This window comes from Melopsittacus undulatus, chromosome 16 (assembly GCF_012275295.1).
Source record: "Melopsittacus undulatus isolate bMelUnd1 chromosome 16, bMelUnd1.mat.Z, whole genome shotgun sequence".
Lineage (NCBI taxonomy): Eukaryota > Metazoa > Chordata > Aves > Psittaciformes > Psittaculidae > Melopsittacus > Melopsittacus undulatus.
This window is the reverse complement of record NC_047542.1, coordinates 3,250,283-3,273,242: the sequence shown is the minus strand read 5'-3', so window position 1 is coordinate 3,273,242 and position 22,960 is coordinate 3,250,283. Positions and strand designations below refer to the sequence as shown.

At 47.7% G+C, this 22,960-nt stretch overlaps 2 protein-coding genes across 4 annotated transcripts; both read left to right on the top strand.

Annotated features, from left to right (window-relative positions):
• Positions 1 to 1,385: 1,385 nt before the first annotated feature.
• Positions 1,386 to 19,267, top strand: ZC3H11A (zinc finger CCCH-type containing 11A). 3 transcript variants are annotated; one of them, XM_034069748.1, is made up of 18 exons: positions 1,386 to 1,499; positions 8,091 to 8,143; positions 8,495 to 8,689; positions 8,893 to 9,012; positions 9,724 to 9,847; positions 10,275 to 10,478; positions 10,635 to 10,751; positions 11,263 to 11,343; positions 11,726 to 11,836; positions 12,538 to 12,600; positions 12,863 to 12,958; positions 13,168 to 13,233; positions 13,758 to 14,255; positions 14,859 to 14,932; positions 15,458 to 15,773; positions 16,065 to 16,234; positions 16,826 to 16,893; positions 17,369 to 19,267. In XM_034069748.1, the coding sequence occupies exons 3-18, from the start codon at positions 8,636 to 8,638 to the stop codon at positions 17,631 to 17,633; spliced, it is 2,427 nt and encodes an 808-aa protein (XP_033925639.1). In that variant the 5' UTR covers positions 1,386 to 1,499; positions 8,091 to 8,143; positions 8,495 to 8,635; the 3' UTR covers positions 17,634 to 19,267. The 3 variants fall into 3 exon arrangements, with proteins under 3 accessions (XP_033925639.1, XP_030899717.2, XP_030899716.2); XM_031043857.2 differs by lacking the exon at positions 1,386 to 1,499 and having other exon boundaries at positions 6,712 to 8,143; positions 11,263 to 11,340; XM_031043856.2 differs by lacking the exon at positions 1,386 to 1,499 and having other exon boundaries at positions 6,713 to 8,143.
• Positions 19,268 to 19,465: 198 nt separating this feature from the next.
• SNRPE (small nuclear ribonucleoprotein polypeptide E) lies at positions 19,466 to 21,438 on the top strand. Its single transcript, XM_005143183.3, has 5 exons — positions 19,466 to 19,552; positions 19,640 to 19,666; positions 20,195 to 20,257; positions 20,494 to 20,572; positions 21,164 to 21,438. The coding sequence occupies exons 1-5, from the start codon at positions 19,499 to 19,501 to the stop codon at positions 21,217 to 21,219; spliced, it is 279 nt and encodes a 92-aa protein (XP_005143240.1). The 5' UTR covers positions 19,466 to 19,498; the 3' UTR covers positions 21,220 to 21,438.
• The last annotated feature ends 1,522 nt before the right edge of the window (positions 21,439 to 22,960 follow it).

Sequence of the window (22,960 nt, the reverse complement as noted above, 5' to 3'; positions counted from 1 at the left end):
AAGCAGGGATAATAATCCAAGTGGAAGCAAAAGAGTGGTTGAGGGGTGGGAAAAGGGGGTACATAGGAATCTGAAGGGGGAGAAGGGTCCTGGTTTGGAATCAATAAAGCTTTGGCTGTTGAGCAGAAACACTGCGCGAGTGCATCCAGAGAATAAAATGTGCCCACGTGTACCTGATGTGTGTCCACCAGCCTGTGAAATCCATCCCACATCCTTTAGGATGCTCGGGCTTCCCATGGGAGCAAGCTGGAGTATGGAAGTGGGGCCTGTGGGGTGGGAGGAGGGATGGGCATCAGAAGCATCCCATCCCTGAGCAAAGCCCAGCACTGGCTGACAAGGGACGTCCACACCAGCATGGCCGGGCTGTGCACTGAGGGGGCCTGGAGCAGATCCTCCCTCACCCCCTTCCCTCATGGCACCTCTGAGGTGCTGCATGGTGGAAGTTGTGATCCCCGGTGCTCAGGGACTGGCTTCAAGCCGTGTCCTCACTCTGTGCTGGGGCTGTTGTGCCTCCATAGAGGCACAGATAAGGACAACGGGCAATAAACCCCCTGAAATACCCGATTCCCAAGCGTCTGGAGCTGTTTTAACTCCCTGCCTTCAATGGAGGACTGGTTGCTTCTCTGTAACACCAAGGCCCAGCCATGAGGGGAAGATGGAGCTGGGGGAGGCTGTAGGGATGGGGTTCAATCCAAACCTTGCCCACACTGACCCTTGGAGCTGGGTGACATGAACAAGGTGCAAGAGCTTCCCTGTGCAGCCTCAGCCCTGCTTTCTGCGGCGGCATCCATGCCCTCTAACACCTGGGACACCGGGATGGAGGGAAGCAGCTTGAGGTCTATGATCTACCATGGAGCCTCCCATGCACCTCCCTCCTTTGCCAGCACCTCAGAGATGTCCCCAAGGCCGAGGGCGAGCACTGGGAAAACCGGCTTAAAACATAACACAGCGTCCAGCTTGGAAAGAGCAGCTCTGAGGTGAGGCATTGCCACAAGGAGATGGCTCCCTCAGACACCCCGGCCTGGCGCCATGATGGGCAGGGCGCACACCCCGACTGGAAGCCGGGTGCAGGGCACCGCAACCGGGCTAGAGATGGAGGGGAGGGGGGAAATGATCCCATTCCCACCGTGGCGAAGGGATTTGTCCGGAGCTAAAGGAAACGCTGGGATTCGTCGGAAAACGGCTCAAAACTCGCCCGCCCGCTTATGTGTTTACGCTTCCTGCCCGCCCGCCTTGTTTATCGGCGCCGCCCGCCCCTCTGTGCGGCTCCAGTGGGCGGAGCTCCGCCCCACCCGACTCCAGCGGCCGGAAGTGGCGGGCGTGAAGCCGCTCCGCCCGCCATCTTGGCAGCGGGTGCTTGAGGTTGCCCGTGCGCCGGCGCCATCTTTGAGGCTGGCAGCGGGGGAAGCAAGAGCCCGACCGGCGGCCGTGGCGGATCGAGGCGACGGCGGTGGCGGCAGCGGCGGTTCCCTGGGGTTCGGTAAAGTCCCCGCTCGCCGGTAACTAGAGCCGTTCGTAGACCGCAGGGGCTGGGGAATGGCCTCTCACCGGCACCGGCTCCTCTGCGCTCCCCTCAGAGGAAGCAGGCCGCGGGCCCCGGGCCCGGCGGGGCGGGCGCCACAGGCCGCGGCCCTGAGCCCTCCGCTGTGGGGTGTCCGTAGGCAACGGAAGGGGGGTGCTGGGGCAGGTCGGGGGCTCCGCAGACAGCGGGAGGGGGGAGGAAGCGTTGTCCCCGGCCTCGGTGGGGCTTTGGGGACGGGGAGTGCTTCCCCTGTGCTCGAGGTAGGCCCCAGGCCCCGCTCCCCCATTACAAGGCCGCAGCTCTCCCGTTCCCTACCCCGGCCCTCCCCTCCGCTGTTAGTCCTGTAGGGCCTGGCTCTGTCCCCTCCGCCCCGTTCCGGTGGTCTCCTGGGAAACGGAATGCTCGGGCAGCCCCGGGGGGTCGGGTTGAAGGTCCCAGTGCAGGTGCTTTACAAAGGTATGGGGTTTTTCAGTTAAACCCTTGTGTCTTCCCTCTGTAGCAATGCGTATAAGGGGCGTGCTGTAATGTAGTCATCTGACAAATTGCTCCTCCGTTTCCTGAAGGAACTAATTGCCTTCAGGATCTGACTAACTCTGGATGCACCCGGTTGTCATCTTAATTTCTCCTTTAGGTTGCTTAAAAGAACCCAGTTGGGTGACATTTGTTGTTGTTTGTTAAGAATTGGATCCAAGAGGTTTCTGTTTTCTTACGCTGATGCTCATAATGGAAGTGAAAAGTGATTTTTGCTGTTGCAGGGATGAGTGTTGGGAGCTCATGGAGTGTTTCCAGAGCTGGTGTTCTGGGGTACATGCTGAGATGGAGCTCTGGGCTATCTGTGGTTCTAATATAAACCACTGTGTTATTTGGTTGTTAAAAGAAGGTCTCCTGAGGACAGGGGGTTTTGAAAGGGTGTCAGAAGCACCACTGTGGCACACGGGTGAATTTGGACACACATGAAAGTGCTCCAGCTGAACAGATAGGCTGGATTTCTTGCTGGGTAGTGAGGTGTTCCAGGAGGAAAGCCAGTCTGGAGAAAACTTCCTCTTTCTGGGGCTTCTCAGCTCAAAGGGAGCCTTTCCAAATGGCTGCTTCCAGGGGAACCTGGTTCTTTTTGAGCTCCAATACAACGCTTGGGGAGGGAGATGAATCATCACAGTAAATTGCTGCCGGGGCCTGGTGTTGGTTTCAGCTAAAAGACCCTTGTTCTTTCTCTATTTCTCAGTATCCCAGTCTCACCCAGGAGTAGCTGTAGCAGCTTTAGCAGTGTCCTTGTTTTGGAATTGATTCCTGATGGACAATTAGGAGGAAAAGCCAATGGACAGAGAGAATAATAGAGAGCCACCCACTAAAAATATAGGAAGGAAAGGGTTATGCATTAAGGGAAAGCCACCACATAAAAAATTGGTGCTATGTAAAAATCAGTTAGAGATTTGGGACCTGCAGGTACTGTTACACCTGCATGTGCTGCTGTCATGCCTGGTGCCTGAGCAGGATGGAAAGAGCTTCCTTGTGGACCACAGTCTGTTAAAGCACCCATGGTTGCCTGAAGAAGAGCAAAGACTTCAGTTGTGGGACACAAAAAGACTCCAGACCATTCATGGCAAGCCAGGTACTTGTCTGAGGACACTGACTCCTTGGTGACATCTCCATGTTGAGTATGTTGGCTGTCTCCCTGATGATGTGCTAACAGTGGTGTTAGCAGCAGGAGGACTGGTGTTTCAGCTGGAAGAGGAGATGAGTGGACTGCAAAATGTGTCTGGGGAAACGTGAGCTATCAAAGAGATTGGCCATGGATATGGCTCGTACTGGCACAGCCCTTGCAGTAGTTGTGGATTCTGGAGCATCTGGAAAAGACAGAGGGAGTTTACTTCATGAAAGCAATACTGCCAGAAATACTTTTGGTGACAGAAATTAGGACAAATGCATCTGTTGTATGGAACTTCTCGGTTGACCCCCAGCATACCTGGCACACTCCTTGCAGTGCTGGGCAGGGACTTGCCTCAGCACTTCAGCAACACTTGCAGACTACATGTCCTGGACCTCTGTGATGGTGCTGCTGCTAACCTGAAGCTTGGGAAGCACTTCTGGGTTTTTCTACTGTTCCACACAAAGTTTTGCTCTGTGAAGGTGATGTATTGAGCTAAGATAGGCTTAGTTGGACTTTAACATCTCCAGGCTTGGTTGTTCCTGTTCCATCTTTGACTACTGAGTGTGTGCTTGGTTGAAGAAAAGACATGAATCTTGGCCATGGGACTCAAGACTCTCAACCTCATGCTGCTCTGAAGGAGCTCAGATATGAAAATGCACTTAAATAACAGATTAAAAGAACTATTATAAAACTGATTATTGAAGATACTCATCTGAAGGCCAACTTATTAGAAGTTCATACAGATTGCAGCACTAGACTGTCAGTTCTATCTCTAATGTGACTGTATGGCATTGTAGAAGAAACATTTTCCACGGCTTTGGAGAAAGCATAACACAAAAATACACATTTAACTCCTGATATGTGGACCCTGAACCAACCACAGACAACCTGACAGTGTTGGCCCACTGAAGATCTTTGGATACACTGCAGCATCAGAGGTCCCTTTTTAGAAAGCAGCTCCTTCCCCCTGGCTTTACTAAAACTTGTGCAGTAGGAAGTGTCCTACAAGAACCAAGTTACCAAATTCATGTGTGGCTTTCCCTTAATCCCTCACTGGCTTTCCAGCTCCTGACAACACCACTGAGCTTGTGCACACAGCGCTAGGTTAAAACTAATGATTTGAGCACAGGAGCACTGAGAACAGGTTAGCAGGCACTTAAGAGATTTCCTTGTTCATGCTGCTAAGGCCCATCAAATTCTTCAGGAACTCCAGCATTCAAACCGTCTTCCACAGGATCACTTGAAGCAGGAAATTGCTGTTCAGTGAACCTTTCATTACCTTTTATGTGTTAAAGTGACTTTAAACCAGCAGAAGGTGAAGCAGCATCCTTCCCTGAGGGAGAATGTGGCTATTCTCAGTTCATTCCAGTAGTCCCAAGTGTCTGATGGGTACAGAATTCTTGGCCTGCAGGTGGAGGCCGGTGGAGAACTGTAGTTCTTAATCAACTGCTGCCATCAGTCCTTCTGGCTTTGCAGAGCATGTAGTAACTTTCAGCTGAAAGGTATTATTGTCACTCTTGGACTGGGAAATGGGTGAAACTGATCTTTTACAGAGCTCAGATCTGAATGCTTTGTCTTGGCCAGGTCACTAGGTCCCTGCTTTGAGTAATTCCTTCTGCATCTGTATTCAGTTCAGGGTTATTCTTTGACAGCCAGTCAGCTCTTTCAGGAACAGACTGATTTGCCTCTTTGAAGGAAGAATGTCCTCAATCAGATCCCTGAAGTGTCACATCTTCAAACAGAATTGCTCTAGTGAGGGGCAGCTGTGCCTCCCAGTAGTAGTAACTCACACCACAACTCATTGCTCTGACTTTCAGAGATCACGATGAAAGATGATCCTGACTTGGTGGCAGAGGAAGCTGGGCCGATCATCTGCTTTCACCTTTGCTTTCTTGGCTGGCAGCCTTGTGGTCTTTGCTCTGCAAGGCTCTTGAGTGCTGTCACGCTCACTCAGCACATGCCTGCAATCCATCTCTAGGCAGCATTTAACAGCTAGAGTTGACTAAAAGAAACGTAAAGAGTAAAAATGTTGAGTATTCTGCTTCTGCTTTGGACAAACAAGCCTTAGATTTACAGAGAGAGTGAGATGTTTTAGCAAGAGGTTGTTCTGCACTTCAGATTCTGGTGCTCCTCCTTCCTTGTCATCCAACTATTCCAACAAACACGGGTGTTAAGCATCTTTATTATCTTTTAAGAGGTTAAAGGCACAAGGTAGAGCAGCAGGAGAGACTGCCCAAGTGAAATACTTCATACCTTATAACCAGAAAATGCCCATAGGTAGGTGCAGTAATACTTCCCTCATGCATTTGTTGGAGTGTAAAACCATCCTGTTTGTTCCCTTCTTGTTCCTTGATCCAGGACAAAGGCAGGGCAGCAAGCTGGAGGGTCAGAGCAGGGAGTAGGGCTGTTTCTTCAGTTCCAAGAATGACAAGCTTGTAAAACAGACTACACACTCTCCTTGTCCTATTTATCTTCCCTTGGTCAAAGGTAGACTTTATGGCACTTGTTGACCCAGAAAATCCTGACCCCCACCCCTACTGCATCTGTAGTTCTTTTATTTTTCCTAAAGGAATTCAAAATCTCTTCACCCAAAATCTTTGATAGATTTCTGGAGAGAAAAAAAGGGTTTAAAATTCTCATCAGCTTCCATGAGAGACCTGCTGAGTGCTCCAGAGTTACTCATTTTTACTCAAGAGTTTCAGGGGTTAGTTCAGTTGATCTCTGCTTAGTGCTCAGGTTGTGTGTTAACTGCTCCAAGGTTAAAAAAAGAAACCCAAAGAGGTTTTAAGTTAACCTTTTTTAAAATAAAAGGATTTTTTTAAATCTTTTTTTTGTGGGTGGAAAATTTGGTGGTTTTCTCTTGTGTTTCTTTTAAAGTTTTGCTTTTTTTTCCCCATTCCTTAAACAAGATCCATTCACATTCTGAACAGCTCTTGAAGTCTGCTCAGGAATATAGAAAGCAGCAAGCACAGTGCTGAGCTGCTCCAGGGGGATTTCTTTTCTCCCCCATGGTAGTGGATAAAGTAATGTTGCATTGTACAGGTGTCTCTCACTTCCTAGGGAAAAGAAATGCTTCTAGACTGTGAATTCCTTCCCATTTGTGTTTGAATGGCTCTGCTCAGCAAAGCAGTGGTCCTCAATTGCCATCTATTTCCTTGTTGGCTTGTGCAGACTCGAGAGGCGTGCTTGAAATCTCATTGAACTATCAATGGTATTTGGAACACGTTTGGAGAAAGGCTTCTTGGCAAAGCTCTCCATGAAGGAGCACCAGTAATTTTTAGCAGTAGATGCACAGGGATCTGTATGACACCAAGTCTGTTTTGGAAGGTGCTGAAGGTCAAAAGCAAATAGTCCCATCGGTACTGAGGAAGCAAAGAAGCCCTTGCACTTAACCACTGCTCTTATTCCCTCTGTCAAGCGGTCAAAACCCAGTAACTAATATGAGAACCCAATTTTTGCTCTCTTTATTTTAGATTTGGGAAAATTCCCTGCCAAAAAAAAAATATCCTGGGAAATTCACTAGTGTTTGTGTGAGTAAAAAGGTTCCAACCTTTTATCCTTAATTTGTAACAACTGTTTCATTCAGTTTTGTCCAAAAGGCTCAGAAACACTTTGCACAGAAATGTGCAGCATTTTAGTGAAAGAGGTTAGAATCACTTAAAATTGAACTTTATCTGGTCTGGTTGCAGGTTTTATGGCATTTAGTATCTTAAATAAGAATCAAAGCATCTGACTTCACATGAAAAAAACCCCAAATTGCTTGTAGTGAAATAAAATCAGTTCAGCTCTGGTGGCACCAAAAACTCATCCCTGTTGAATTGGACCTAAGCCATCTTTCCAAGCCTCCCATGAACTTACACCAGTGGCTGATGATGGATATATGGATTAGGGAACAGCATATGATGGCAAATTCGTAGTGTTTGCTCTGCTGTGAAAACAAATTCTTTCCTAAACCCAAAGGAATTCTAAATTGTTAGTATCATGCAGCCATGCCACTGGCCAAGTGAACATTTCCCTGCTTCCCAAAGCTTGTCATACCCTGACGTGCTGCCTTCCTGCTGGTGATTGATTGCAACTCGACGTGGCTGATGGGGGCTCAGAGCTGTTCTCCACTCGGATATCATACAACATGTACTGTGCACGTGTGTGTGTGTTTCCACTGTATGCATGTACAGACCTATGCATCTTTGTGTGCTGGCCTCAGATCACCCCTGTTCCATATTTCTTCCTATAAAAAGCATCAGCCTCAAAGGCATAGTCATCAAAATATTCCGTAGATCTTTGATTTTTGCCAGTTCCCTCCAAATGAGAGACTTTGTTTGCAATCTTCTGTGGCAGATAGCCCCAAATTCACATTTTTCCTCTCACCTTTCCTGACTTTGTTACCCCTCACTCTTGCTGTGTGTATAAACACAGATGTGTATGGAGATACATATTTGTGGGTTTATACACACAAAGTCTGTTTTTTGCTGTACAGGTCATAAAGATGGGGGAAGATTTTTGTGTTTTCTTAATAGGTGAAGAAATCTTGAAGACCAGAAATTGCAACCTTACTGCATTTTAAATTAAAAACCAAACCAAATTAAATGGCAATTGCCCGGCTGTGGAAGATGGAGCCTCATTTTTGCAGCCACTTTGAATCACAAGTTCATCTTTAAATGCCCTGGGTTGTTTTTTTTTGTTTTTGGTTTTTTTCCTCTTTTTTTTTGTTTTTTCCCGTTTTGAAGAGCTAACTAACCCTGGCTGTCTCCAGTCTGACAGTATTCCAATGGACTTGCTTCCTCCATTAGTTGTAAGATGTTTAAAAGCACATCCTATGTTTGAATTGTGGATGAGAGGTTCCCTTGGCAATGTGAGGAGGAAAAGTCTTTCTACCCCTTTATTATTAATTCACGGATTCAGTGTTGGTTCGGCCTACAGGAGAAGTTAACTGGAAGTCTTTGAAGATCAGTATCTTTGCTGAAGTTGGCCAGGTACGTGAACAGGGGGATCTGTGGGAATGGGAACAGAATGTTACTGTGTCAGTTATGTTTTATAAGAATTACTAGTTAACCATTGAGTGATAACTCAAACGTATGGCCACATTTTTAAGACTTGGGCTTCCAGCAGTAGTGTCTTGTGCTCTAAGGCATGTAACTATTGCTAAGGACACGGAAGAAAATGCTTGCTGACAAAACCCATGCAGCTTCACTTAGTATTGGGGTAGTTTTGTAACCAGCTGATTTCAAGATGTTGCCCTCTCCTAAGAGATTAATTTTATTAGCAGGAAGCAGCTGGAAGAATGCTCATTCCTCCATTATTTTTCACTTGATGCCTTCCTTTAGGGTTACTTTTAAAAAGAAGATTTCACTGACCAAGCCAGTAGAAGATTTCAGTCCAAGAAAGAGAAGCCAGCTTCAGACTGGAAGACTGGAGGAAGTCGCTGTTGAGTGAACCTGTAGAACCATACTAAGGCTTCGTCCATTATGTCTAACAAAGGAGATGACTGCTACTTCTATTTCTATTCCACGTGCAACAAGGTATGTTTGGGTTTCTTTTGCTTTGGGCTCGGTTTCTTTTTTTCTTTGTAGTTTTAAGAGAGGAGGGGGAAGAGTGAGAAGAAACCCACAGACTCCTGTTAACTCAATAAGCAGTTAGTCTTGGCTGCCAGTTCTGAGATCATGGGCATCTTTTTTAGGCTGTACTGTTTCATTTACCTTTTTGATTCCCTTTTTGGCTCCAGGGAGACAGCTGCTCCTTCCGCCACTGCGAAGCTGCTCTGGGAAATGAAACAGTCTGCACACTCTGGCAAGAGGGTCGCTGTTTCAGGAATATCTGCAGGTTCAGACACATGGAAATCGATGTGAGTGTTTGCCTAAAGATATGTTCTCAAAATAAATCACTGAAAGCAGTTTTCCATTGCTGTAGGTGGACTGAATGTGCTTTTACATTGCTTTAAAATGATGCTGGGAGGGTGGGAGGAAGTTAGGAAAGAAAAAGATCAATTTCTTACGCGTATCTCAGCACGAAATTATTGCATTAGGTGCTGACATTATGCCCTTAAGAGGAAAGAGCAACCACATTGATATGACTGCTTAAATGTGGTAAAGCAAGGTGGCAGCAAGCAGCCTGCACTCACCTCCTGAGGGCTGGGCTTCATAGTGGCCCCTGGATTTAATCTGATGCCATTCTAATCTCTTGGGGTAGTACAGGGTAGGGAGAGAAAACATGGGAAGGAGACAAGGCTCTGAAGATACACTTTGATAGATTTAACTGGGCAATTGAAGACATTTTTCCATCTGAATAATCCCAGTATTTCACACACTGTATTAGTTTAGCCCATGTGAATTGATGTGTGAGAGTGCCTGTCTTCTCAAACTGCGTAGGAAAGGTAGGTAGTATGTTGTTGATACAGCTAAGCTTAGCTAAGGCTAAATTGTTATAGCTAAAATACTTCTAGTGGTAAATTGACCTTTGAAGTGATGCGTAAGCACTACACAGCCTGTGGTGGGAAATGTCTCTTTGCAAATCAAGGTGAGTGTCACCACGAGGTTTGCTTTCTCTCTGTCCTCAGAAGAAACGCAGTGAGATTCCTTGCTACTGGGAGAACCAGCCAGTGGGCTGCCAAAAATCCAACTGCGCTTTTCATCACACCAAAGGACGTTACGTTGATGGACTCTTCTTACCTCCAAGCAAAAGTGAGTTTCTTGGGTCCTTCTTCTTGAAGGATTAAGTAGTTAATCTTGAGTATTGCTTATGAGCGGGTACAATGCTGTAGAGCACATAAAGGAACTGCTAGTTTATGAGGTCAAGGAGAAGGCTGCAGTCAGGTGCTCAGCTAAACAGCATGTCATTCTGGTATTTAATCCTTTCTTTCATGCTCACCTCTGTGCTTTGTGGGATCTTTGCCTTTCAGGTTGCTTTCCCCTCATTTAATCCTTTCTGGGTGGTGAGGCTTGAGATCTGTGCATGAAGGGAAACATTGTTCATAGTGTAACCTGGTTGGGGAATAGGTAACTCAACTCAGTAGTCAGGTGGATTATCTGCCATATCTACATAGTGAGTGCAACATTGGGGTCAAAGTTCTGAATGGCTGCATAAGAGCTGCTCTTCCTCTTCCTCTAGCTACACTTCCAAGTCCACCTGAGTCTGTGGAAGATGATGCTAAAATGCCTCAGATGTCACTGCAGCAAAACAAACTTTCTGTTCAGTCAAATCCCTCTCCCCAGCTGAGGGGGGTGATGAAAGTGGAAAACTCTGAAAATGTCCCAAGTCCTACACATCCCCCAGTTGTAATCAATGCTGCAGATGATGATGAAGATGATGACGGTGAGCATTTTTTCTCTTAAGTGAATGTGTAAATCACAGAATACCTGAATTGTGTAGTGGATCATAGACTGAAATGTCATCTGGTGAGCTGCATAAGCATGAGAAATCCCATCTGATCCTTATTCTGCAACTGAATAGGGTTTTTTTGCTTTTCAGACCAGCTTTCTGAAGAAGGGGATGACATTAAAATGGCCATCCAGCAACCAACAGCAGAAACCCATAATGGATTGCGGATAATTTCCACTAGGAAATCCAGTGCTAATTCCAAGCAAGGTATCCCAACAGCTCTCATAGAGGGGATTGGAAGGAGGATTTCACAGTGAACTCAAAAGTATGTTCTAAAACTGCATTAGAACACAGGGACAGCTGTCAGGTATTCCCATGAGCTCATTCCTGTCTAATGATATCACATGTGCCTTGCTCAGACAGGTGAACTCCTCCTTGTTGACTTCTATAGAACAAAATAGAGCCACAGAGTGGAGTTGAAAAGCCTACAAGTGTGTCCTTCCAAGCAGTAGAAAGCCATACCTAATGACAGAGGAATCTAGTATGTAGATGGATTAAAATACTGCAAACTGTAGGTTTTACCCTGTAGGGTGGGAGGAGAAAGGTGCCAATTCCTTACCAAAGTGCCATCTGTTGTATGGCTGGTATTTTTTTACTTGAGGGGAGTGTTGGCAGGGTTTATTCAAAACACTTTGGGAAGTTTTTGAACTGGTAGAAGCTGGAGGCTCTGTGTGTGCCTTTCAGCCTCAGTTGCTCAGAGCCTGCTTTGTGTTTTCAGATGATAATTTGAATTTTGGAATAAAAACGCTTGAAGAAATCAAATTGAAGAAACTAAAGGAGAAAACAAAAAAACAAGGTGGTGAGTTAATAGCCCCTATTTCCTTTGCTGCTGCCTTTTCTTATCCTTCTGATATTCCCTGGATAGTTAGCTGTGCACTGGGGAATACAACCCTTTGCAGTGTTGGGGCCAGGATGGGAGATGATTGCAGCTGAGAGCTGCTTGAGGGCCAGAATTCCTTGTTTAGCTGGAGGTCTCGAGCTACTTTGGCATGCCGCCTGTTTTCTTAAGCTCAGAGAGCTGGTATTCTAGATTGGAAGTCCAAGGGCAAATCAGAAGCAAAGTGCACTGGTCATTGTATGTTGGACAGGAATGAATAACTAATGGCTTTGGTCTTTGTGATAGTTCTGTTTGGTTGGATTCTTTTCCTAAGCATCCTTCTGTTTTGCTTGCTCTGATCCAGAAGGTCCTTCAGGAATTTCTGTTCATCCCCTCCAATCTCGGACTATTCCTGTGCCAGAAAAGGAGAATGTACGGACAGTAGTGAGAACTGTAACACTGTCTGCAAAGCAAGGTAACAGTGAATACTCTTGTTGCCATGTCATGGCTCCTAAACAAAAAGCTTAACCAATAATGAAGATAGTTCAGACACATTAGCCTGCTGGTTGGATTTTTCTCATTGAAACCATGCTTTTATCCTTAAAGGAAAAGATTTAGTATTTGTAGGTGCTCAGTTGTGCTGCAGTAAAAGATCAAGAAGTGTTCTTAACAGCCTGACTTCAAGCCATAGCTAATCATACATTAGCACCATCCTACAGACTCTCAAACGTGCTTAATTTGACTTCAGTTGAGAAGTTGAGTGAGATTTGTGAATGAGTGCATGTGTTGACAGCATGTGACAGGATTGATGCTGGGGTTAAGTGCAGAGAGAGAAGGTGATGTCAAAACAAGTGTCAGTGTGCAAATGAGGTATAACTGGGGACAAAAGGAAGGGAAGACCTCTAGAAGATGGTGTTGTACGGGGGGCCAGTTCCAAAGCATTGAAGAGGGTGACAGTGGCAGGTGCACGCAGTGGTGATATGAGTGATATAAATGATAGTGTTTAAATCCACACAAATACTTTTTAAAGGTAAAAGGGTGTAGAACTACTACTGGTAGCCATTCGTTTGTGTTGTTTTGGCTACCAGAAGAGTGTCTTTTGGGGACATAGGCTAGAAAGACAATGCTTTTACTGGTTCCTGGTTTCTGTGTGCTAGAGATTACCCTTTGTTTTAGGGGAGGAGCCTGTGATTCAGCTGAACATTGCTGAGAGATTGGGCAAACGGAAAGCCTCCCCAGGTAAGAGCTTTTTGTGAGCTGTGGTTTGGGTGATCTTACCGAAATGTGACTGGGTTTAAGGGGTCTGATTTGCTATATGCAGGAGGAAAACACATTATGGCAGAGAGCTGTATTGACTGCAGAAACTGCAAGTTGTTTTAGCAACTGCGAGGCAAATACAAGAAAATATACCTGGAAGCACTGAAATTTGTGGCTGAGTGTTCTCAAATCCTCCTCCAGATAAATGTTCTTAAAGTATTTCTTGTTTCCTGTCTCTTTGAAGCTGCTAAAAGTGTCATTCCACTGAAGCGCAACCTTGCTGAAAGGCTGGGGAAGAAGATAGACATGCTGGAGAATGCTGACAAAGCCCCCAAGAGAGGTACAGCCACTAACCTGACATCTGGATTTGATGCACAGATTGTCTGGGTTAGGTTTTCTGTTTGTCCTTTCTTCTAACGGTTCTTTGTGTGTCTTGGTTGAGGACTTGAGGTAACTTGGAATCCCAGTGATGTCCTGTCTCGTTTCAAAATGTGAACACAAGATTGGGGTTTATGCAGTCTCCCTGACTCTTTCTTTTCTGTCTTGTAGTTCAAGTCCCCAAGTCTCTGAAGGAGAGGCTAGGCTTGCCCTCTGAACAGACCAGCACAGAGACAGGTAATAACTGGCTATTAAATAGGCCTTCTCCTTTTTTCTTTCCGTGAGCTTCCAGACAGCCCTAAAAGTGAATTTAAATGATCTGCCTGATTCTTCTTGCTTGAGTGCTGAACTTGCCCTGCTGGCTGCTGTCAGATCTGGCTCTGTGTGTGCTTTCCTCTTGTGCCTCAAGGTTTCATGTTCCTGCTGCAAGCCATCAGAAGCTGCAGGATGCTTAAGCACAAGTGGGATAGAACCACTGCCAGGGCAGGACTTTGAGATCCTGACAGAGAAAGACAGCCTGAGAAAGGACCAAAGTAACATACACTGATAGGGCTTTGTGCCACAGCTCTCTGCATAGCACTGGTTTGCAAAAATACAGATGGCTTAAAGGAGGAGAAGGTTATGCAGAATGATACTGTCTTAAAGGTGCATTCTTGGGAACACTCAAACCTGGTTTTCTTTAGTACTGTGACAAATGTTGGGGGGCTTTACATCTTGTTGGACTCGCTTGAAATCTCAATGCTTTTCTTTGATGATGCCAGAGAAAGCTGCGAAGCCGACAGGAGAGTTCCACGTGAAAACACTGGAAGAAATTCGCCTTGAGAGAGCTTCTCAGCGACGAGGAGAACCTCCAGCTAAAGCCCAGGCTGAGGGACGTTGTAAAGCAGAAGACCCCAACTCGGGGGCAAAACCTTCCCCTGCAGTTCGCATCAAAACTCTCTCGGGAGCCCTGGCTGAAAAAAACCAGAAGCGATTGGAAGAAGAGAAGCAAAAACCAGAAGAGCTTCCTCCCAAGACAAAAGCTGAGGGAGAGCCCAGGAAACAGAGCGTGCTGGCTCCATCTGTGCCCAGCAGAGTGCCTCTGGCAGAGCCGGTGGGGAAGGCCAAGCCAGGGGAAGTGCGTATTAAAACCTTGGAGGAAATCAAGCAGGAGAAAGCTCTGCGGCTGCAGCAGAGTGGAGAAAACGTGCCAGCTCCACCAGCACAACCAGAACCCACCCCGACTGGGAGGAGATTGTTGCGGATCACCAAGCTGATAGGTAATGGGATGGTTTGGTAACTGCTTCCCCTGTTAAGCAAATCCAGTTTGCTCAGGATTCTTGTTGCTTTTCCCCCTCTGTATACTAGAGGATAAAAGAGTTAAGGCTACAAAGGTAAAAATGGACCAGAATATCCAACCATATTATTTCCCATGAATTGCAAGAGTTTTCTGGGTTTCCCACTGGAAACCTTGTTCATTGAGGAGCTTTGTAGTTGAATTCCTCTCTTCTGGGGTTTTTTTCTGCTGCCTGTTTGTTACATGAGGTCTTCCCTGTGCTGAATCCACGTTTACCTTCCTTTTTGGCATGTGTTAACTTCCTGGTATGTGTTTGTGAGCTCATATCAACATAATGTGAGGGCCGTTTTTTGTCCAAAGTGACAGAGTATTAAAGATCTCATTGTTAAGATGATATAACCCATGTAAAGAGATAATGTGATGGAGGGAAAGAGAGGTCCAGTGCTGCAGGGATTGTTTCCTGTAGCCTCTCCCTTTGTCCCACTATTAGCCAGGAGGAAACAAACACGCCAGGGAGGCAAAGAGAACCAGGTTGCTTTACTTCTGCTGTTGACAACTTCATTCCTGTCTTGTTCTTGTTTTAAAGCACCTGGAAAAGAAGAAAAGAAGGTGGTGGAATTGAGCAGGCCTTCTCCCAAAGCTGTCTCTTCACCTTCAGAGGTGAGTCCTTTGTGAAGACATACATATATTCATTCCATTCCTGGTAAGTTTTGTTATATTTTGTTTGCACCTCACTGCATGCTCTTCTCTTCCCACGTCTGGTAAGTGCTGCAGTGAAGCCGTCTGTTGCTTTCACAGTGTTTCCAGACAACACTGAGATCTGCAAGCTTTGAATTAATCTGCTTGCACCTGACAGTGCATGAGAAACCCAGTTAAGAGCAGATAAAATCTGTGAGATTAATGTGAAGGGAATGGTTTTGTTCAAGTTTCTCTAGCTTAAACAGAATATAATAAATTACAGCTAGAGCCTTCTGCTCTATTAAAGCAGCTTGCTGTGCTGGGAGTTGCAGGCTTTTGTATTCCCATAGCAAAGCAGCATGGATCTTGTTACAGGCAACATGGTATGGAAAAAAGGTCAGGTCTGAATGGTCATAACATGCTCTGTTCCACACAGAGCATTTCAGAGGGATTGCAACTCAGGTTTTCTTTTTGTCTTATTAGTCCTTTGCTTTTGTTTCTTTCCAGCTCTCTGATCAGAGCACAACTAATTCTAAAGTTCAAGTGAAGAACCTTGAGGAGATAACGAGGGAGAAGCGGCAACTGAAACACCACCAAGAAGAGAAGCTTCAGAAGGAAGCAACTTCTGTGCCTCCTTCTGTTGAAAAACCCATCAAGGACAAAACTCCACCATCAGGGAGCCCTGAAGCTTCAGGGTCAGCGCATCACTTTGTGAAGAAGACATTGGTGAAACCTCTGGAAGATGGGGTTGAAAGCCCAGGGAAAGAAGCTGCTATATCACCAGGGAAACAGGCAGCTCCACTCCAGGAACGGAAAGCTAAGAGTAGGTGTTGAGACTGTGTTAAAGAGTTCCTTTAGGTCTTGCTTTGAAAAAAAATAGCAATTTTCATGTTGTAACTGACTCCTTTTTGTAACTTCTCTGATCCTTTTTATGGCGTGCTGGTAAATAAGAGTTTACTATATGGAAAGTGCTGCTGGAAATCTGGGCAATGACAGTGTAATGTAGTGGCCAAATCAATTTAACTAGGAGGATGATGGAACTAATAGGAGAGAACCTCTTGGTTATTTCTCCAGAGGCAGAGCAAGACTGATGATGTTCTCTTTTTTCCTCTAGCCAAATCCAAGGCGTCCCTGAAGGCTCCAGATGGGAAAACCACCTCTCCCACAAAGTATACCCTGAAGCGTAAGGCAGCTGAGAGTCATCCCTCTGCCGTGGCAGCTGTGAAGCCCTTGAGTACCACTGGTGGTGACACAAAGGAGCCTCCAGCTAGAAAAGCAGCTGTGGTAAGGACAGTGTCTGAAGCAGTAGTGGGTCCCTGCTAAAATGTATGCCCAGGTTTTACACTCCTCTTGGAGAATACATGGAAAATCACCATGTTTTACAGGTCTCTGTTCCCTTTGATATCCCAAAGTGCTCTGTCAGATGGCTGTAGTGCCATCCTGCTTTTTATTAGGCAAATAGCAATGCTTCCATTAATACTCTGCTGGGATTCTCTGTGGTGTGAAGTATTTTGTCCATTAATGCTGCATTCTTAAATACACACAGTCATTAGTAAACTTGAGCTTATAGAATAGTGGAATGGTTTGTGTTGGAAGGGACCTTAAAACTCATCAGTTCCAGTCCCCTGCCACAGTCAGGGACACCTTCCACTAGAGCAGCTTGATCCAAGCCCCATCCAACCTGACCTTGAGCACTGCCAGGGATGGGGCAGCCACAGCTTCTCTGGGCACCCTGTGCCAGTGTTCATGATGTATATTGAGTGAATCCTAACTTCAGGAGTGCTTTGGTTCAGCAATGCCAAGGGAGAGGCAGCAGAGGAATCTACAAAGAGGTCTTTTACCTATGTATCATAAGAACTGTCTTGCTGCTTCTAGGCCATTGTTCCTGCTTTGCCAGAGGACAGCCTCAGCTCCATACCAAGGGGAGAAAAACCCCAAACCAGGTAACAACCACTACTTGTTCTTTTTCTTGATCATTGTGTTTTCACATGTGGAAAAAGTGTAGGTTTGACATCATGAATCCAAAGGAGCAATTAGCCTGCAACAGTTGTCTAGCAGTCAGCAGAAATACGTAGATTCTTTCTTTCCAATGCTGGGGGTTGGTACAGCCTTTCAGTGACTTCGTGGGGTTTCTGAATGCCTCCAGAGGTCGACTTCTTAACCTTTTAGCAGTCAAATTAGTAAAGATATCTGGCCACAAAATGGAACTTCTTTGCCAGGTTCTGTCTTCATGGAGAGATCCCCAGACAGATGTACCTGCTGATACAGTCAGCCCTAAAAGTAGACTTAGATTAATGGAGTAACCATGTGTAAGGTTGAGGTGTATGAGGGCTTAATGAAGCTTAAAGAGCTGATTTGCAGAAACCATCTCTGGTTGAGCAATGCCATACACTGATTCACTCTCTCTTGTTCTTCAAGCCCTGAGCTGCACATGGGAAGCCAGGCAGGCTCTGGGGCACAGTCAGAGCTCTCAAGCTCAACTTCAACTTCGTCCCAAGTGGCAGCGAAGACACGTCGGCTGAGCTCCACCGGGGCTGGGAAAGCACCTTTGTCTGTAGAAGATGACTTTGAGAAGCTGATTTGGGAAATCTCAGGAGGCAAACTGGAACCAGAAATTGATCTGGACCCAGGGAAGGATGAGGACGACCTCCTCTTGGAACTGTCAGAGATGATCGACAGCTGAACTGCAGGATCTTAACATTAAACCCAACAAACAAAACAAAAAAGAAACTAAGAAATTAAAACTCTATTTTTCTGCTGGATACCCAGAGGTGGTGATCCTTTTTGTAGCTGAGGCTTTGCAATGAGTCTTAAAGCACAGTTGAACTGGTAGAAATGGGCAGTATCTGCACTCAGTTGTCCTACATTTCCCTGCTGGTCAGAGTCAAGGTCCTGTGCATCCATTCTGTGACTGTCAGTGGCTGCTGTCGACGTTGGGAGGACAAAGCACTTGTTTCTTCTGGGACAGAGCTCCCCAGCTGCAGACTCTGGTGGTTGTGAACTGATGTACTGGTGCAGTGATGCTTTGAAGGCTTAAACCTAAAGCTCCTTTCTTCTTTCCCCCCTCCTCCTTGACAAACCTCAACGTTCAGCACGTTTCAAAGCCTTGGTAGTCTCATTTCTTGGACAATTGCTATCTAAAGCCCGGAGTTACTATGTCAACTCTTGAGTTTTATTTATGTATGTTATCATTTGGACTTTAATCTGTTAGGGCAACTTAATGCAAATAGCGAGGTGAGAGGGAGCAGGATAATGGAGTGGTTTGGACCAAATGTGCTGCCAGGGGCAGTGGTTGGGCTCAGTCCATCCTCAGGGATGATAAGACACCAGTGTGAAAAGCAGCAGCTCTGCAGCACAGCTCCACGACCCCCTCCTGCTTTGTTGTACTATACCAAAGCTGGGGGGGGGGGGGGGGGGGGGAGAGGGACACGACAGTGCATTTTGCTGATGTGAATCCTGGTAGGATTTTGGGATGGGTTGTCAGGATTCCTCTGCAGGAAACTGCTGAAGGAAGGATTGGTTTAAGTGCCTCTCTGTTCCAGGAATCACTCCCCCAAACTGCTGGATCATCTGGGAGGTGGCAGCTGCTTGGGCTGACGTTCGAGCACTGTCGTGGCCCCAACCCGTAGAGGAGCATCTTCCTTGGAAGCTGGTGCTGCTGCGGGACCAACCACACTGCTGCTGCCTGGGAATGTCCTGGGAATCCTCCCTCAGCCCCTGCCCCTCCACCAAGGCTTGTGCTCCGGGTCCATGCAGGAACTGGAGCCAGGACAGGGGCTTTGAATCTCACTTTGTGTCCCCCATGCCAACTGCTGAGACCGGGGTCTGTGCCCCCCCAGTGCTCACGTTGGGTGGCACATAGATGTTCAGTTCTTTCCTTAAGTTTTTGAAGGACTTCACTCTCCCTGCTCTCACGTGAAGCTGTCAGGGCCCTCTGCCCTTCACTTGTAAATACGTTCTCTTTGGAAGAAAACACTTGTGTGCTTTCATAATGCACTGTGATGTCTTTGTTCCGAGAGGAGGAGAAAGGTTGGAAACCAAACTGCTGTTGAGGCTCCGCAAGGGTTCACCCATCCCTTCCCTTGCCAAAGGACGGAGGGGCTGCAGCGAGGAAGAGCACGAGGGCCGGGTGAGGAAGGGTCTGGCCCCGGAGGGGGGGTTGATGTACACCATGCTCTGTAAATATTTTATTCTCCCATTTTCTAGTTGTATTGTATTTCAGGCAGTGAATGACCCGCCGCCTCCCCCCCACTCGCACTGTTCCACACAACAGCAGTTAACAGTGTTTTTAATAAACCTGCCATCGGAGCTGTGTCACTGAGTGCTCATGGGGACCCAAAGGGGTTATGGATGGGGTGGGGGTGGGTGATAAGGGGCTCTGGTGGGGATGAGGGAGCTATAGAGGGGGATATGGGGCTGACAAGGGAGCCAACCCTTCAGCCGGAGCAGTAGAGACGGCAGTCCTCCCGCCTGCCTAGAGCGGCCGGGTCCTCCAGCATCCCACAGTGCCTTGCGCGGCGGCAGCGTGTGGCGGCGGCCGGAGCAGCCATGGCGTACCGCGGGCAGGGCCAGAAGGTGCAGAAGGTGATGGTGCAGCCCATCGTATCCTTGCTGTGGCCGGGGGGGGGCAGCGGGAGGCCGGGGGGGGGGGGATTGTGGCTGCACCGAGTCCTTAACGCTCCGCTGCAGAACCTCATCTTCCGCTACCTGCAGAACGTGAGTACCGGGGCCCTGGGGGGGAGCGGGGGTCCGGGAGGCGAACCGGGCTCTGCCGTGTGGTGCTGGAGCAGAGCCGCTCGTTACCGGGTCAGGCTTACACAGAGTTGGGTTCAGTCTCACACAAAGCTGGGCTCAGGCTCACACAAAGCTGGGTTCAGGCTCACACAAGGCTGGGTTCAGGCTCACACAAGGCTGGGTTCAGGCTCACACAAAGCTGGGCTCAGGCTCACACAAAGCTGGGTTCAGGCTCACACAGAGCTGGGTTCAGGCTCACACAAAGCTGGGCTCAGGCTCACACAAAGCTGGGTTCAGGCTCACACAAAGCTGGGCTCAGGTGGAACTTTGATCCCGGTGGTGTTCTCCGGGTCCGGGCCGTCAAAAGCGGGTCCAAACAGCGTAAAAACCATGTGAGAGACACAGCTCCAGGCGCTGTGGTGCCCGTTGGTGGCGGGATCAATGCATGGAGCACAACTGCTTGGTGTGTTCACAGCCCTTTTGTTCCCTCTCTCCTCTGTCGCTCTGCAGAGGTCCAGGATCCAGGTGTGGCTCTATGAGCAGGTGAACATGCGGATAGAAGGCTGCATCATTGTGAGTATCGTGATGTCCTCGTGGGCTTGTGTAGAGCGGGGGTTGTATCTTCTGTTTCGCATTCATAAAGCTATTTGTGTGAGGAAAAGCCAAGTGCAGGAGGGGTGGAAACGCTTCATGTCTCCCCAGTGAATAGTCTTAGTGGTCAGGTCAGCACAGGTAATGGTTTGTGTCCTTGTTGTTGAAGTTTAGACCAGGGCCCTCAGCTCCCTGCCTGTTTTATCCCTCATTTTTAGGGGTTTGATGAATACATGAACTTGGTGCTGGACGATGCGGAGGAGATTCACTCCAAAACAAAGTCAAGGAAGCAGCTGGGTAAGCCCATGGGGGTGACCTGGAGCCTGAGCTTCCCTTCAGCCACACTTCAGAGCACAAAACACACATCTGGGAGGTTGAGTGTGGGGTACAGGGAGCAGGCAGTGGCCAGGTCTTGGTTCCTGGGCTGGTGGTTTGCTTGAGAACCTGTCTCTGCCCCAGACCTGCTTTTGTGTTTCCAAAGTGGCAGCACTGGGGCTGCATAGGCAGCTCCCAGCACCTCGGACCTGTGCTGTGGTATCACCAAATCAAAGCTGGGAACCACCAGAGTGCTGGTGTTTAATCCTCCTTGAGGAGCACCAGCAGCACTATGGGATGAGCAGCAAGTCCAGGCTCTTGGTGGGAGGAAAGCTGCTGCTCAAACACCCAGTGCTGGAGGGGAGGTTGTGTCTGATGTGTTGCAGTGTGAATCGGGTCTGGGGTGTTGCTCACACCCAGCAGTGCAGCCGTGGGGGGCTCTGTTTCTGATCAGAACCAGGTCTCTTGTGGTGGAGGTGACCTCTCACAGTCACCTTGACTGGTGTGAAATGGTTTTTGGAAGGTAGGAGGTTATTGTCAGGGTTTGTCTCATTTCCTTTCTCTGTGTTGCAGGTCGGATCATGTTGAAAGGGGACAATATCACCCTGCTGCAAAGCGTTTCTAACTAGGATGTGTTGTTCTTCACTTAGAACAACGGTTCTGGGGCTTCAGAGGGAACAAAGAGCTGGTGGGAGCAGGACCAGCTCATAGAGAGGGAGTTCTGTGTAGCTGGGGTCACCGGCAGGGCTCAAACCTGCCCCTTCCCTTGTGTGAGTGATTTTGGGCTTTGTGGTTTGAAACAGCGATGATGTGTGTCACAAATAAACGTTTTTCACCATAACTGTAAAGGGAAATCTGGTGGTTTTCTGCCTCAGGCCCTCCCCTGAGGAGAGAAGGGGGAGAAATGTCCTCAGGGTGATATGTCACTATGGATCCATGAGAGATGCTTGTGTGTTCTGGGGGGTTCCAGCTGTGTTGGTGTAAGGTGGGCTCCTCTATAAGTGATGTGTGGTCCTGCAGCTCACATAGTTCTAGTGAGGGGCTTGTGGCTGGGCTGTAGGAATGCAGCATTCCTAAACTTCACTGGTAGGCAAGCTCCTAAAATCACTTGTGTTTTCAAGTCAGGGCAGCTGCTTTGGATTAAATCTCTCTTGCTTCTTTGGGCAGTCTCGAGTAAGTAAGTTGGGATATCAGATGTATCAGTTGGGTTTTATCATGCTGGTTTATTTTCATCACCCGTTTGAGGATCTGGTTGTTCAGTTTAAGGCTCCCCAAGAGCTGAATTGCTGATCACATGGAACAAAGTGATGTTCCCTCACTTATGTGGGACTGTTGGCCCCTCTACTGCTTTTCTGATGGAAAGAGAGAAGAGGAAGGGTTTGGCTGTAATTGCTCCTCAGGGACTAAGGTTGCTGCGATGGTGATACATTAATCCTACCACAGAGGCTGCACCAGGTACCATATAATAAAGCTTTTGGTATTCCAGAACTTAAATTTGTGGATCATCTTAAGCCTGAAAACAGAACACTGCCAGGGATGGGGCAGCCACAGCTTCTCTGGGCACCCTGTGCCAGCGCCTCAGCACCCTCACAGGGAACAGCTTCTGCCTAAGAGCTCAGCTCAGTCTCCCCTCTCTTGCGCAGGTTCAAGCCATTCCCCTTGGCCTGTCCCTACAGGCCCTTGTCCCAAGCCCCTCTCCAGGTTTCCTGCAGCCCCTTTAGGCCCTGGAGCTGCTCTCAGGTCTCCTCGTGAGGAGCCTTCTCCAGCTGAACCAACCCAGCTTTCTTAGCCTGTCCTTTGAAGTAATTATTTCTCTTTCCAAATGTAACTTTACAAACAGTGTATGTTTAGAAGAAGCTTATTTAATGGGCTGGGTTGCATCATGTCACTTGGCTCCACTTTTAATCCAGGGCCACTGGAATAACACTGGCTCAGAGCCTGCATGGCTCCGTCCTCCTTCCGCCTCACACGTGGCTGGCGAGTGGCTGCTCCTTGGAGAAGAGCTGGATGTGAGGAGCAAAACCTGGTTCTTAGCAGCAGCACCACTGCCAGCTCCAAACTGTGCACGTGGAGTCACCGTAAGGCCTCCTAAAGCTCCTCTGCTCCCTGATAGCATCAAATTAGCGCCAGCGAACATCAGTATTGGAGGAGGTTGATGATGGGAGGAAGGAAGCTCAGGGGTAATCTGCTCTGAAGCATCTCACGATAAGGTACCAAAATGGGCTGTAATGACATGCGTGGGGGAGCTGCAGAAGGAAAGGAGAAGCTCCCCAGCAGGAAGCCATGAAAACGGCACAGAGCCTGCAGGAGAGTCCAGGAGGAAACACAGCCCCATTGTTTGAGGAGCTCTTGGCACCCGAGTGCTGTGGT